Source organism: Microtus pennsylvanicus, chromosome 1 (assembly GCF_037038515.1).
Source record: "Microtus pennsylvanicus isolate mMicPen1 chromosome 1, mMicPen1.hap1, whole genome shotgun sequence".
NCBI lineage: Eukaryota > Metazoa > Chordata > Mammalia > Rodentia > Cricetidae > Microtus > Microtus pennsylvanicus.
In genome coordinates, this window is record NC_134579.1 from 140432601 (window position 1) to 140449531 (window position 16931).

The window sequence follows — 16931 nt, forward strand, 5'->3', positions numbered from 1 at the left end:
TGCCATGTTTATCTTTTTGGGTCTGGGCTACCTCACTCAGGATTCTTTTATAGTTCCGTCCCTTTGCCTGGAAATTTCTTGATGCCGTTTTTTTTTTAATCAGTTGAATAATCCTCAATTGTATAAATGTAACATTTATACATTTATACATTTTATTCATCCTTCTGTTGAGGAACATGCAGTTTGTTTTTAATTCTGGCTCTATAAATAGAGCAGCCAGAGTAATCCCAGGATGTTTGTATTATATGAAGCTATTGTGAAAGATGTTGTTTCCCTGGGTTCTTTCTCAGTGCGTTTGTCATTTGTATATAGCAGGGCTACTGGTTTTTGTGAGTTAATTTTGTGTCCAGCTATTTTTCTGAAAGTGTTTATAGGCTGTCGGAATTACCCAGTGGAAATATTTGGGTCACATACACACAGACACACATAGTCATATCATCTGATAATAAGTACACTTTGACTTCTTCTTTTTCAGTTTGTATGCCCTTGGTCTCCTTCAGTTGTATTATTACTTTAGTTAAGACTTCAAGTATTCTATTGAATAGATGTGGAGATTTTAGACAACATTGTCTTGTTCTGAATTTTAGTGGAATTGCTTTGAGTTCCTCTCTCTTTAAGTTGATGTGGGCTGTAGGCATGCTGTAAACTGTCTTTGTTATGTGTAGGTGGGTCCCTTGTGTCTCTCTACTCTCCAGTACATTTATCACGAAGAGGCACTGGTTATTGTCAAAGTCTTTTCTGCATCTAATGAGATAAGCACGTGGTTTTTCTTTAAGTTTGTTTATATTTATTAATGTTTTATATATTGAACTATCCTGGATCTCTGGAATGAAACACATTTGATCATGGTGGACAATCTTTTTGATGTGTTCTTGGATTTGGTTTGCAAGAATTTTATAGAGTATTTTTGCCTTTATAAGGCAAATTGGTCTGTGATTCTCTTTCTTTGTGGTTTGGGTGTCAGGGCAACGGTGGTCTCATAAAATGAACTGGACACTATTACTTCTGTTTCTATTTTGTGGAATAATTTGAGGAGACCTGACATGAACTCCTCTTTTAAAGTCTGAGAGAATTCTCTGTTGAAACTCTCTGTCCCTAGCCTTTCTTTCCCCCCCCCTGGGATTTGGGGACAGGATACATTGAGTGACTTTCAGTGATTGTTTTCATTTCTCTAGGGATTATAGGTCTGTTTAAATTCCTTATTTGATCTTGATTTCACTTTGGTAAGTAGTACCTATCAAGAAAAGTATCCATTTCTTTTAGATTTTCTAATTTAGTAGAATACAAGTTTTTTAAGTATGTTCTTTAAATTCTCTGATTTCCTCAGTGTGCTCTTGTGGAGACACATTGTCCTGGCTGTTCCTGATTGTGTTTTTATGCTGACACGCAGGAATCTGGTTTTGAGGTGATTATAGGTCTAGGTGCTGATTTCTGGGTTTGTCTTTGTTGGGCGGATGTTTGGTTTCTTGGTTTCCGTGTTTTAGGTGAACATGATGGCTGTGTGTTTCCTCCTAGGAAATTTTCTGTGGACCTGTTTCCCTGTCCTGCCCAGCTGGTGTGGTCCCAGGGAATGCCTGCTGGTGTTGGAGGCTGGGATAATGGGATGAGCTGGGGGAAGGAAGATTGGAGGAATAGATCTTTGTGTCATTGGGGATGGGGTCAGGGAGGCAAGGGAGAGCACACCAGGCATTCTGCTGCAGAGCTGGAGGTGAGAATGGCGTGGTAGGGCGTGGATCTGGAGAATCAGAAGGAGTGGCATGGATTCTCTGTCAGCCTACCTGCTTCCCTGGTCAGAATGGCCTTTGGGTTACTAAGAATTGCATCCTGAGGAAGATCAGGGAAGTCCAAAGAGATGGGGAATGCCGGTAGAGAATGCTGCAGTAAGGGTTCTGTTGCAGAGGTGAGGTGAGGACTGAGGTTTGGGTCTTGGGGAACAGAGAGAGAGGTGAAGATCTGCAGTTAGCCTTCCTGGATCCAGGGCAGGAGTGGCCTGTGGGTTAGCAGAGAGAGGGCTAATTGTTTTTCCTAGGGAACAACAACAAGAACAAATGACATCATCTATGAAGGGCCATGAGGTTGTAAAGTCTTGAGGCTAGGGAGGGATTTATCTGTGAGCACTGGGGAGATGAGGCATGTCATGGCACACTTGTCTGTTTGTATTAAATTTTCCTTGGCTTATTAAACTCTAAGAGAGATCAAAATTACTAGTATTTATTTTTCCAAGAACCCAGTCATGATGGATAATGTCCTGAAGTAGAGAAAGGTCAGAGTTGCAGTACCCGTCAGTGTCTGTAGACCAGAGGGAGCTGGGCATGTACACACAGCTTGATAGGTGACAGTTCTTTTTTTGTCTTACTTGGCCATGCTGAAGTATGCAACCTCAGTCAGCTGCTGTGAGTGACTGAGATTTGTTATTCACTGGAAGAACATAATCTCAATTTAGTGTGTAGTTTAGTTGCCTGCATTTGTTTAGTTTGTTATATACAGAAGCTGCCTCTGGCCAAATTTAATTCAGTTGCATGAACTCTATGGGATGTAAACATAGAAACTTTGTGTTCAGGTGTCTTATCTTTTGGAGAAAGAAAGGCTCTAGAAACAGTTGGTTAGGTTTTAGTTTTCCACCCCCCCCATGTCAGGGATGGAGCCAAAGGCTGTGATACCATGGTAAGCAAGTTCTCTTCCAAAGAGCCCACACCTCCATCCTCCCCCTTGTGCATTCTAGAGATGCTCTCCTGATGAGCATGTCTGTCCTCATCCCCTCACAGAGGGATTTAAAGCAAGTGTTCTCCCGCTGAGCCATGTCTCCTCTAGGAAATGTCTAGTCCTGAGTTCCAAGTGAATTCAGTGTCCCTGGCCTCAGCCCTGCTCCTAAATTGTTCATATGACTGTCCCAAGTGTAGAAATGCAGGGATGTGAAAAATAAAATGAGACAAATCAACGATAGAGAGGTCTGGAGATTAAGACAGATTCCAATAAAGAGAGACTGACAGAGACACAAGGAATCTACAATAGGAGGAGATGTGCGGTAGGAATCAGAGCATGAACATGAGAGAGAAGAAGATGGGTGAAGATTCAGAGGTGATGATGTAAGTCAGGAAGAGAAGATGTGGAGATAGAAGGGAAGGGGAGAAAGGCACATCTAGAAAGAGATCAAGAAGCATGAGGGAAGACATAGAAGGAAGGCATGACAAGCTGTCCTTAGACAGAAAAACAGGATGGGCTGAGATGCAATCTAGGGAGTTTAGAAAGACACACGTGGATGGAATGGATCAAAAGACACATAGTAGTGATAGGTACAGACACAGGTTCAGGTAGGTTGCCATTGGCAGAAAGAAAATCTAAAGAGAGAGAGAGAGAGAGAGAGAGAGAGAGAGAGAGAGAGAGAGAGAGGAGAGAAGGAGGGAGGGAGGAAGGGAGAGAGACAAAGAGAAAGAACTGAGGATGAGAAATAGAGGGGACAGAGGCAGGGGACAGACAGAGAGCTCTTGGTATGAACGTCATCTTCATGTTGTAATCCTCCACGTCACTTGCAGGCATGTGCCCCCATGACTGGCTCGTCTAGGGCCCTTAATGCCATTCAGTAGTTGGTCTAAGAGTCTCTGTAAACAGTACCTTCACCTTCAGGGCAGCCAATGAGATGGGGACCAATCTCCCCATGTGATAAAGGAGGGAACATTAAAGATGTTACAATACTCATGTTTACACATGTACATTTGTTCCTACTCTCTTGTGTTCCTACAATTGTGAAATGAAGGACTCTGATAATAAACATAACCTAGAAATCTGTCAGAAATTACTATGTGACATCCACCAACTATTTGTTCTGCATTTTATGATTGAATTATTGTATATATGTTGGCATGGATATACATGGGCACTATGGAGGGTGTGTACATGTTTGTGACAGGACAAATTGTGGTAGCTTGTTCTCTTCTTGCAACATGTCGGTCCAGGGGGTGAATGCATGTCCTTAGGATTGATGGCAGGCTAGCCCTTCCACCAGTTCTTTAAGGTTTAAGGAATCTCTCAACATTCTCACTTAAATTGCAGGTTAAGGGTCAAACTCATTCTTCTTCATTGCAATGGACAGAGTTGTCTGGGTATTGGGGAAGGGACAGTCTGAAGGTTGTATACTGCCCTGGGGCTCACATGGCTCATTCTCTGTGCCCACAGGAAAGCGCATTTGTCTTGGCGAAGGCATTGCCCGCAATGAATTGTTCCTTTTCTTCACCACCATCCTCCAGAACTTCTCTGTGTCCAGTCCCGTGGCTCCTAAGGACATTGACCTCACGCCCAAGGAGAGTGGCTTGACCAAAGTAGCTCCAACATACCAGATCCAGTTCTTGTCCCGCTGACTGGCTGAGGTGGCCAGGTGTCCCCCCTCCTGTTGAGAATGGCCCCATCTATCTGCCTCTGAGAGACCTGATGCCAACCAGGACGTAGGTCCCTGCTCACACCTTTCCACCTTACTGCAGCTTCTATAAAGCTCTGAGGTGTGTTCTTCTGCCCTGAGCATGGCACTGAGGAAACCACTCAGTGTTTTTCTTGATGTGTGGACCGAGAGACTTCAGAAGGACACATCTCATGCTGAGTCAGTCCCCTATTGTACCCAGCAACCACAGTTTCCAAGTAGAATCTTCTGGTCCTCTATTATCTAATCTAATGGATGCTGGCCATGTCAGATGATGAGCAGGTGAAATTGAAGTTCAAGGTGTCATTTCACCAGGAGGAAAACTCTCTGATGGGTAAATCTTGTTTTATGCAAGACTATGAGAACACAGACTCTGCAATATCTTTCGATTCCACTTTGCCTTCACATATTTGCTGCTACAATCTTTCCCTGGTATCTGGCTTCATGTGAGTAGATGTGGGGAGACCTGTAACACAGTGTGTTTCTCCCATGAAAACATCCTGTTCTACTGGGCATTTTACTCTGTGAATTGTCAAGAAGATGATTCCTCCCTAACTGTGCTGTCTAATTGATATAACTTTAGCGTATTAAGAATTTTGAGAAATAAAAATGAACACAAGGAAATAATACACAGTCTGTGCCTATGAGCTCCCCCTAAGGGGTTGCTGCAGATCACAGCCCAAGTTAAGAAAAACAATGAGCCAGCTGTCTCAAATTCCTTGAATCTTAGTGCTGAGAAATCTATCACAGGCTTTGGTGTGCACCATTAGTTGAAACAAAGCTTCAAAATAACTTTAGATTGGACCAGACGCCTTGCTAATGGTCTTTTAAAGATAAACTACCCCAGAAAACCAATCTAACATTCAAATAGGCAAGATGCTGATTCATTTAGGATAGAGTCAAAACTACAAAACAGCTCAATTATTGCCGACTGTCAGGTGATTACATCATTGCACCCGCTCCTGACATCCTATTGCTGATATGAGTGTGCACCATGAGGACTCAAGTTCAGCTGACTGTTTCTTATGTATATAAGTGTTGGGTCCTGGGACTGCACAAATACCAGGGAGTAGAACACAGAGTCTAAAATCAGAAGCAACTTTGTTCAGTGGCACGATTTGGGAAAAAAATTCTGACTAGTCAGGAACAGAGAGAGTAATTTGGCTCTGTAGCCCTCCCTAAAGGGAACTACAGGTTTCCTTTTATGATCTGAGGTCACACACAGGGTAGAAAGTACATTTTGAGATTTAAAGCAACATAGTGCCATAGTATCCTGGTAGTGTGGACTGGAACTGAAGCTAGGTATTTCTGGAATGTTGACTTGAGCCTGAACTAGGGAATTTATGGCACTCCAGGCACCTCTGAGACCCAAAGAGATTCTGGATTTTACAACTTCTAATTACAGGTGTTAGTTCAAAATGTTTACACAGTTGTGAGTTAGTTTGAATTGCCTTTCCCCTGTCTCAGAGAAATAAAATTAAAGCCCTTTGTGACTCCTGCATTCCCTGAAAATTTTGGTGGGGGTGTATAAGTGGTGGAGAGAGAGAGAGAGAGAGAGAGAGAGAGAGAGAGAATTAAAGAGAACAACATGAAAAAAGAATAAAAAAGTAAATCATCTGGAGAATGTGTGAGTTTTTTTTTCCCTTACCATCAGGCAGAAAAATCTTAGCAGTGAACATCCCTTCGAACCCTGTACTGTCTGGAGGCTGGTCCTCCAGGCTGCAATAAATGGACTCTGCATAGGGTCTGAATTCTGTGTCTGTGGACTTGCCTAATGTGTGTTGTTCATGTAAGCAGAAGCACATAACTGTGATCTTTGGTGTCTGGTGTCTTTTATTTCACACAGTATATTCTGGGTCCCTGTGTTTTGCAGACAAGGTCCCATCATCCGAGGGCTTTTATTATGATTTTTCTCAGCAAAAATGCAACACCTTCTTTCATGTGTTCTGCCAGCAGAAGATGTGCTTCAGATTTAGGGTGGGTCTTCCTGCTTCTAATAATTTAATAGAAAATCCCTCACAGGATGCCAGCAGCCTGGGTTTTAGTTGATACCTGATACAGTCAAGTTAGCCCTCAAGAGCAGCCATGACAGTGCCCAGTCCCCTGACCTCCTGGCTATTCTTACATGTGACCTCTTGATTATCTGTTAACTAAGATTTTCTCAGAAGGGCTACTTGCTGCAAACTTCATCATATTCATGACAGGCCTGTGAAGGGACAACCTGTTGCCTTGATCCCTGCTCCACTGTGAAAACCTGAAGAGCAGGTGGCTGATGTCAGGTGTTTAATACAGTGGAACAGTAACAAGTAAGTAAATAAACCACTCGATAAAGTGACACAATGTGCCACTCCATAAACTTGCCCACTGTGCGGCCTGAACTTGTTTATCTAATCTCTGTCACTCTCCTCAGATGACCACAGTAAATTCTTCTCCCCAAAGTGTGCAAGTTGATACCAGTTCTCTAAGTCATCTGTCCTTGCTGTCTTGCCACCTTCTGACAGAATTGTCTGGGAGCCACACTTTGAATGGTGTCCCCTGAAAATGAGCTTCTACACACTGCACTGCTGGAACAAGCAGGTGCTTATGGGAAGGTCATTTATTTAACATCATCAACTAGGATAGACTCTGAACATGAGAGTCAGAGTTTAGATCAGAGAGATATAGATGCACAAGAGGTCATACCATTACCAGTGCCTGAAGAATAATTGACACAGCAAGGTTTCAGAAATACAGGCAATCCTAGAATGGTACCAACCATGGGAGAGTCAGCCAGAGGGACAATGTAGGTGACACCTAGATCTCTGTGATGTGCCTCTTTTTTCCAGGGCCTTTTCTGAACACAGTCCTTTTTCATTGTGCCATGGCCAAATGGTGTCTGCTCCATAATATTTGGTGAGCTCTTTAATTTCTAGGATCCCAAATTTGTACATTCAGTAAGTTCACTGAGTGAAAGATTCGCTATCATCAGTTCTTTCTATATCTAAGGTCAGAGATTCCTTCATGAGCCAGGAATCAGTGTGGGTGGATTCTGGGAAGAGACCAGTGGTCTAGAGCATAGAGACAAGAAAGTCCTCAGAGGTCAGAATTCCAGAGAAGTAGAGATCATATTATCCTCTCCGTGCTTCTGAGTGTGGTATCACTCAATGAGTTACCGGCAGCATCCATAGTGACTGAGGAAAAGGAGATTGCTAAAGCATGCTCAGATGGAAAAGTGTGTGCACAGCTGCATAGAGCCCTGGGTCTGAGCCATGGAATCACATAAAGGGACTGTGCTAGAGCAAGCTTGATATATTATAATTTGGAAGGTTGAGGCAGGCGTCCGTGAGTTCAAGGTTATCCTCAGTTCCTTACATGGAGGCCAGCCTGGAACACATGAAACTGAAACTCTATCTGAAAAAAATAAAAAAATTAATTTTTTCTCAAGGAAAATACATTGTTTACTTGTTTACAGTAGTCTGAAATAGCATTTCTGGTTCTGGTTTGTCCAAGCTCACATCCCTAGACTCCTATGAACACATCTTACATTCCAATTGTATGGACAGTCTTTGGAATATCAGGATGAGACCAAAATATACCACAACAGCCTAGAAGCCTGCTAATGTTGGCACAGAGGGCATTTCTCCATCAAGATCCTGGGTGGTCAGGACGGCAGGACTGTTTCTGCAACGCAACAGGGTAGGGGCTGGCATTGCATACGGGGTCTTTTCAAAATCAACAATGGGAACATGGCTTGCTCCCTGTAGATGACTGCTGATGGATGTATCCCCCAGAAGACCTCTGGGCAAACAGGCATTCCCTTACTGCTGCTGGGATGAGTTGGATCTGAGCTCCAGGGCTACCCTTGGATCCACTCCTGCATTAGTCTCTCACGTACTGGGATTACAGGTGGGATCCATCATACCTGGCTTCCCTCTCCATTTTATTTGTGTGTGTATGCTGGGTGGGGACAACTTATGGAGATCAGTGAACAGCTGTGCAGCATGGACTCTTGGGACTGAACTCAGGCCATCAGGTTTGCACAGCTGGTGTTTTACCTGCTGAGCCCTCTCACCAGCCCCCTCAACCTTTGAGTAATTCTTCTTCTTCTCATCATCCTCCTTATCTACCTCATCCTCTTTCTTTCTTTCTTTCTTTCTTTCTTTCTTTCTTTCTTTCTTTCTTTCTTTCTTTCTTTTTTTCTTTCTTTCTTTCTTTTTTTTTCCTTGAAGACAGGGTTTCTCTGTGTAACTCTGTAGTGTGGCAGGTCCTTCTGTCTATGTGTTGCTTTCATTGGTTATTGAATAAAGAAACTGCCTTGGCCTGTTGATGGAGCAGAACTTAGGTAGACAGGAGGACTATAATGAATGCTGGGAAGAAGAGCGGAGTCAGGGGATGCCATGGATCTTCAGACAGAGGCAGATGTGCTGAAACTTTGCTGGTAGGCCACGACCCTATGGTGATATGCAGATTAATAGAAATGGGTTAAACTAAGATGTAAGTGTTAGCCAATAAGAAACTAGAGTTAATGAATACAGTTTCTGTGTGATTATTTGGGGGCTGGGCAGCTGGACAAAAAGCAGCTTCTTCCCTTGCAACAATGATAAAAGATAAAGTAAATATAAATATTGTAACTGTATTCTTGCTTGATACCTGTTTTGTTACATTTAATTTTACTATGTTAAAGTTAATGCTTTCTTTTTTATTTAAACAGGAAAGGGGAGATGATGTGGGTATCCCCTCTGTGTGCTCTAATTACCATTAATGAATAAAAAACTGCCTTGGCTTGTTGATAGGGTAGAACTTATGTAGGCAGGGAAGACAGAACTGAAATCTGGGAGAAGAAAAGAGTCAGAGAGCAGCCGTGGAGCTGCCAGAGACAGATGCTGGGAATTTTACCCAGTAAGCCACAGACTCATGGTGATACACAGATTAATATAAATGGGTTAAATTAAGATGTAAGAGTTAGCCAAAGAAGCTAGAGCTAATGGGCCAAGCCGTGATTTAATTAACACAGTTTCTTTGTAATTATTTTGGTTTTGGGTAGACTGGACGGACAAGGGACCCACTCCCCCAACAACTTTGGGTATTCCTGAGCTCCTTCTGTAGACCATGCTTGTAGAGGCATTTCACTTGTATTTTGATAAATAAAACTTCCTGAGGATCAGAAAAGTAAAACGGCTACACTGGCTAGCCTTACAGTCCAGGCAGTAATAAAACACATCTTTAATCACAGTAGACACACTAGCTTGCCGTAGAAACCAGGCAGTCATGGTACATGCTTTTAATCCAAGAAGGAGTGAGGATTAGAAGAAGGGAGGAGACAGGTCTCAGGCTCAGTCTCATTCTGAGATTCCTAGAGACAAGATCACCATTTCAGATTGAGGTAGAGGTAAGAGTCAGTGGCTGACTGCTTTGCTCTTCGGATCTTCAGGTTTAACCCAAATTTCAGTCTCTGAGTTTTTATTAATCATGGTTCACAGGCTGGACTCAAACCCACAGAGATCCACCAACCTCTGCCTCCTGAATTCTGGGATTAAAGGTGTGCACCACTGCCCCTGTGGTTTCATAATCCTTTCCCAGTCTATTTCATCTGTGGTTTGCACTGAGTAGTTTCTATCATCCTGTCTGTGAGTTCATTCACTTATCTTTCGTTGACAGTATATTTTTGAGCCCAATTTAGTATTTATTTATTTTTTGGGTTCTGTAATGTTTAGTTCTGCAATTTCCATTACAAGATACTAACCTCCCATTCTTTTCAAGCTGCCTAACACCAGCAGAAATTAAGGAGTTTTCTTCTTTAAAGATTTACTTTTCATGCAGTGCCTTCAGAGGCTGGGAGAGAACATAAGATATTGGAACTGGACTTACAGGCAGTTGGGAGCCATGATGTGGGTGCTGGGAACCCATCCTGTGTCCTCTGCAAGAGTAGCCAGAGCTTTTAACCACTAATCAATCTCTCCATTCCTAATAATTTCCTTTTTGAGGTGTTGGCATTAAACCCAGAACTTTCCAAATGTTAGACATGTGCTCTACCACTGAGTCATGACCCAGTCCCTCACTGGAGGGATGCTGGACAGGGGTACTAACACCAAACAATGCCCCCAGGCCGTCACTGGGGGATTCTAGTCAGGGGAACTACCCCTGAGCCATACAGTTAGGCCCTCAATGGGTTATTCTAGGCAGGAGTTCTACCAGTGAGTCACACCCTTAGGTCCTCACTGATTTATTCTAGGCAGGGGTCTACCACCGAGCCATACCCAGCCGCTCACTGGGGGATTCTAGGCAGGGTTTCTGCCACTGAGCCACACCCCAGCCCCTCACTGGGTATTCTAGACAGGGGCTCTGCCACTGAGCCACACCCCAGCCCCTCAGTGGGGGATTCTAGGCAGGGGCTCTACCACTGAGCCACACCCCAGCCCCTCACTGTGAGATTCTAGGCAGGGGCTCTATTCAGAACTACATCATCCCTTTCTCTATGCTTTTGTTTTATTTTTGAGACAGGTTATTCTTTGGTAGTCACTGTTACTGGTATTTAAAATAATAATTATTGACTTTTCCCAAGCATTGTTGCTGAGGCAGATTAATGATTTAATCACCATGCTTGGAAAGAATCTAGACATGTAGATTGTTAGTAAAGTTAGGTTAAGATGTTTCTGTTTATAGCTTTGCTGTAGAAAATCTTGGGGAGCAATTTATTTGTTTGTTTGTTTGTTTGTTCTTTTTTGATTTTTTGAGACAGGGTTTCTCCGTAGCTTTTGGTTCCTGTCCTGGAACTAGCTCTTGTAGACCAGGTTGGCCTCGAACTCACAGAGATCCGCCTGCCTCTGCCTCCCGAGTGCTGAGATTAAAGGCGTGTGCCACCACCGCCTGGCTTGGGGAGCAATTTATAGTTTAGAAACATACACAAGGCACTCACTGAGGTCAGGGGAGAAAAACAATGGCAGCCTGACTATTGCTGGCTGATGAACCTTTCTTGCTAGAAGGGGTTCATGATCAAAGGTGATGATTAATTACTTGTAGCCATGTTCATCCTCACTTCCTGATATGATATATTAAAAATCTATTAACAAATGAGCATACAACTTAAGGACTTAAAGTAATAGTTACTGTTTTCATATATAAAAGTCTAGATTTGTGATTCTTATAAGATTTTTTTATAAAATTCCCTTTTGAGTTAAATAATAAAATGATCAATCCTTTCCGTGTAACACTAAAATGCAGCCTTCCAGCAAAAGAATTGGCTGAGAAAAATTTCTTGCTTGGTTATACTCTGTTAATGTATAACAAGTTGCTCAGATAGGAATGTAGGTTGATCTTTGGAAACATTTGTTTTTCACATGTAATATGTAAAAGGTTTAATCACATAAGGGTAATGAGCACCACTCTGTTTTTCACTTGTACTCATTGTAGCCCTTCACCTGAAAAATAGAAAGTTTCCACACTGTGATTTTTGTACTGCTTGAAAGATCTTGCTGTGATGTGGTATTTCCCTCTGTATGGTGTGATTATCATTAATGAATAAAGAAACTGCTTTGCAGGGTAGAACTAAGCTAGCTGGGGAAAACTAAACTGAATGCTGGGAGAAAGGAGGTGGAGCTAGAGAGACCCCATGGAGCTGCTAGAGACATATGTGCTGGGAACTTTACCCAGAAAGGCACAGCCACGTGGTGTTATATAGATTAATAGAAATGGGTTAAATTAATGTAAGAGTTAGGCAATAAGAAGCTAGAGGTAATGGGCCAAGCAGTGATTTGAAGGCGTAAGTCACAAACAATGCCACACCAATTTGGGTGATATTTATTTAAAGGGGAAAAACTTACAGATCACTGTCCCAGGCAACAGTCCTCTACGCGACCAGGAGTCTAGTCGCCGGCGGAGCAGGAAGTGAAGAGAGAAGAGAGGGAAGTGGCCGCTTTTTTAAAGGGAGAGAGACCACGCCCCAAGGGGCTGGTATCTCAGCGGCGATAGGCTGGAGGAGTGGGAGGACCTCCCGCAACACCTCCCCCTTCTGTTTAAATAAGAGAGTTCTAAACCTACTATGAAATTATATACAATAAGTACAAATATCCTATTCTAACTAGCTTAGGTCTTGTATAATAAATAACTTGGCCAAGTCATGAGAGAAAGTAACTACATTTATATAGTCTTCAACCCCATCAAAGATCTGAGAAGGGAAATAATGTTACCTGGGTAATTAGGAAGTTCAGTAAAACAACTTCCAAAACATGCAACAAATCACAGAGACAACTAGCTACCTAGGCAATCACCCAAAGTCACATTAGCAGCGTTGAAGCAACCAACTTTGGCTAAGGCCTAACATAACTGACACACCATTTTCAAAGGCAAGCAACTTTCAAAACTATCTTACCCTGTCTTGGCAGGATAAGACAGCCCTGTTTTATCCATTGATGCATGCTCTGTATCTTTGTCAGTGGTTGAGGTATGGGCATTTCTTTGCCCCAAGGCCAGTTCTGCCAAAAAGAAATGCTCCAGGTGGAGTGTCTTTGGTGCTCAACATTCTCTCGGGAATAGAGTGGTGTTGCCAGGAGCAATTGTGTCTCACTACCACAAAACTCTGAGTTAGATTAAAGGCCATTTTCTACAGCTCTTTGAAGAAGTTGAAGATTATCTATCTATACTGAGTATAATCTCTATATATCTAAAGAACCTGATTAGTCTAATTATAAATGACAAACTTAGATGACTATTAGTCTATATAATTCTCAATATCTATCTAACTTAAAGACTAAGACAATAAACGACTGTGAAACAAATGAGGACAATGACCTCCAAATATAAACAATGTACAAATATACATTGCAGTAGGTAAATATATATCAATACACAAACATTATATAAGTATCTTAATCAGAGGTAGAAATGTACACTGCAATATGGTAAATATATACAATATATATATATCAATACAATATATGTCAATACATAAAAAATGTTTTAAACAGAGGTAGAAACATGAATGCATACAATAGTCAATACAATTTAACTTTGTATCAATATACAAGAATCTATATCAATATATTTGTCTAACAACAGTAACTCACAATTACAAATCTATTATCCCATCAGTGATTTAATTAACATAGTTTCTGTGTGGTTATTTTGGGTCTAAGCTAGCTGGGCAGCTGGGAACCAACAAGCAGTCTCCTTCAACAAATTGGTGCACCAACGTGGTGGACTAAATCCATGTAAAACCTGAGAAAGCTTAAAAAGGAATCCTAGACACAAAAGAAAAGAGTTAAGAATAGGTTGGTAGCAGCATTTCCTTGGGTGGGCTCTGTTTGCTAGAAGCAAGCAAAGGCATGGCTCCTTTAAGAAAGGTTTTCCTGATTCAGCAGTAGCAGGAACAAAGCTGTGTCATTTTGAAATGCCAGCTTTCTGGGCCATGCTGCCATCATGACCTCTGGCTCTTCCAGGACACCTAGCATTTGAATGGGTTTTTTGAGAAATGTGCTACAGCTTGCTTGGTGGCAACATGGACCATCTCTGTGCCTAGAATGGGGCACTGTGCATGGCTCTCATGGCAGCAAGCAGCTCTGCCATGCTGGGCTGTGAGGAACAAACAGAAAGTACTATATTTCTCCAAGTAATGCTGCAGCTTAAGTTTTTAAGAAGTGCTTAGCATTTAAGAAGCACTTCTGGTCAGAAAATAATGACAGATATGCAATAAAGACAAATCTAGATAAAAAAGACCTATAATGGGTCACAGTATTTGATATAGGCTTGGGAGAGAGACATAAAAGAGTATAGAGAGTTATATAACAAAATAGTCAGATTAAAAGGAGTAAAGAAAACAAGCCATGTACAGATGGAAAATTCACAGAGAGTCTGGATTATGTATATTATCATGTTTTCTTTGATTTTTTTGACTGTGAAGGATATAAATATAGAGAGATGTTTCATTGTATGGGCTGCTAAGATAAACCAGCATGTATATTTTAAAGGTATCTTGATTTCAACATATGGGTCTAAGGATATGTTGCTTTGGAAAAGAGGTTCTTCTTTTGTTTCCACAAAGGATGAGAACCTGTGAAAGAATTCCAGACTAGTGTGGTTTGATGGACCAAGACACCTTGAAAGGTTGCCTTAAACGCCCTTCAAAAAATTACTTTGCCCAGTAAATAGCAGGAAGAATGTTGGACAGAACTAAATCCATATTTTCAAATATTATCTATAAATTTTTCTTTACATTTAAAGGGGGATATGCTATAGAGATTTGCAAGGGTATGGATCTTGGTTTATTGATACAAATTTAAGGTCAATTTTGTTATACTGTGTATATATATTTCTGCTCTTGATTAAGGTATTGTGTGCAGCTCATTTAAAATGCAATATATAATTAAGAAATATAAGTTAATAGATAATCATCTATAATAGTCAAGCTTGTAGTCATATTAGTTAGATTTTCTAGATGTATAGAGATATATTTCAGTTAGAAAGGTCTTCTTCAAATCTTTCAGAGACCTTCAGAATATGGTATTTAAAATGTTTAAGAACTTAAGACTTTTCATGACAGTGAGACACATCTGCTCCTGGCAGCACCAGCTACTTCAAGAGGATTATGGGCATTGAAGAGCCTCTTATGGAGTTGGTTAGTGATTTGGGCAAGAAACTGTTCTTGCCTGGGCTACTTGACTGAACATGCAGGACCCATAATGAAATGACTGCTGAACTTTTCTAAAGGTGACATAGTTCTTTGGGGTTCCTGCTTCATAAAAGACCCTACTAGACATTCTGCAGAATACAAAAGAAAGTGACTGGCAAACTGCTAATCCAGGCAGAACTGTCTTTGAAATTTCCTGCTTTGTGGAAAAGTTTGCTGGTTACTATAGGCTTAAAGGCTGAAGATGGACGCCAGGAAGCAAGGACACCTGAGATGGAGCCAATGGCAAAGTCATCATGCACCCAGCTGAGAGTAGAGGAAAGCCTCTTCAAAAGGCAGGCTGTGGAGCTAGTGACTGAGAGAGGCCAGCTGCAGCAGAACAGGGCTGCCCCCCTCCCTTGTTCTCTCTCTGTATCCTGAGGGCCTTTGCCTTAGGCAGGAGGGAGGGATCTGCACACAGGTGACAGGAAATTGACCACTTGCAATTAAGAAACTGCAAAAGTAAAACAAAAAAATCTGAGGTCATGATCAAAAAAGTTAACAAAAAAACTTTTTTAAAAAAGCATTGACAGCCAAGGACACTGTGCCCACTGCTGCCTCCCCCTCTTTTCTTTTCTGAGCCAAGTTCTTCCCTATAACACTCCAGGTCTCTTCTCCTGGCCTGCAGTTTCCCGTCTTAACCCTTTCCTGTCCTGATACTGCTTATAAGAAGTTTTCAATTATACCAACCTGTAACTTTAAAACATGTTAATTTTAAAGTAAATTGTCAAAAGATACATTATGCCTAAAAATGCTTTTCTTTCTACGGGGGAAAAATATGGGTTACAAATGCCTATCACCTTTAGTTGAGATACATATTTCTGCTTTTGTTTTATGCAATGTTCTGCTAAATAAAATCACAAAAAAGACTTTGATAAAAATTTACATATTGTCTAAAAAGGTTTTTAATAGAGGTTTTTATATTGTCCAAAAAACCCCAAAAAACAAAAAAAGAGAGCCAGACTTAAAATTATAAAAGGCCAAAAGATGTTTGCTATAATTTCTTCTACCTAAATGTTTAATGGTTAATTCTAGTTTTAAAAAGCTTTGTCTTGTTAAAGGGTCATGGTTATTTCTTAAAAAATTACATATGTTTATTTTGTTAAAAAATTAGTCTTTGATAATTATAAGTTTTGTAATTATAATTATTCTCTGAGCTCTGGTCATTAGATTTGGGTTTGCAAAAATTTGGATGTCTTTTTGATATAGATAATGTTAAAAACTGTTTTATGCTGTTCTTTATTGATATGCAAGAATGTCAGTTACCACTGGGAATAGCTGGGATTAGACTCCCAAAGGGAAAAAAATAGCTACAAAAAACCCCACTAAAGCCATGTAATTGTCACCAAAAGGGTCAACTATAATAAAGGAGGTTATAAAACAAATATGCTTATAAAATATTTCATAATGTTAATATTTAGATTTTAGCCTCATTGTCTTTGCTAAAATCATTAAAGGTTCAATCTAAAAAATATGGTATATAATTCTGGATGGTTAAAAATACAAGTTAATAATCAGTCATCCTCAAAGTATAAATACAGGGATAAGCCTTATTTAGTCCCCTATTTAAAGCTTAAAACAAATAATTTTTAATAATAAAGTCTGTCTAATCAGAGATACCTGGACAGCCCTATATACTTCAGAGATCTATAAAAAATGGCATTTAAAATAATGTTTAAAAAGCTTATATCAGACAGAGACTCTGAGATCCTAACAGTGACCCAAGGTTTCCAAAGAAAACTATGAGACACCATATGTCTCCACCTGGATAACGACGATGCTGACCATTAGGCAAAATGCCCTGATGCTACGGCCTGCTGTCAGGACCCAGGCCAGACTGTGGACAAACAGCAGGACCTTGGAGAATTGATTGCACCACTT

The 16931-nt window shown here is 41.0% G+C and overlaps 1 protein-coding gene and 1 long non-coding RNA gene across 2 annotated transcripts in view; one reads left to right on the forward strand and one right to left on the reverse strand.

The window, feature by feature from the left end:
- The window catches only part of LOC142859149 (cytochrome P450 2B2-like), a 30767-nt gene extending 26412 nt beyond the window's left edge, over nucleotides 1-4355 (forward strand). The window contains exon 9 of the mRNA XM_075989512.1: nucleotides 4174-4355. Within this exon, the coding sequence (XP_075845627.1) occupies nucleotides 4174-4355 (182 nt within the window). The remainder of the gene's footprint in view (nucleotides 1-4173) is intronic.
- The window catches only part of LOC142859176 (uncharacterized), a 376470-nt gene that overhangs the window by 54752 nt on the left and 304787 nt on the right, over nucleotides 1-16931 (reverse strand). The gene's annotated exons all lie outside the window — the stretch shown is intronic.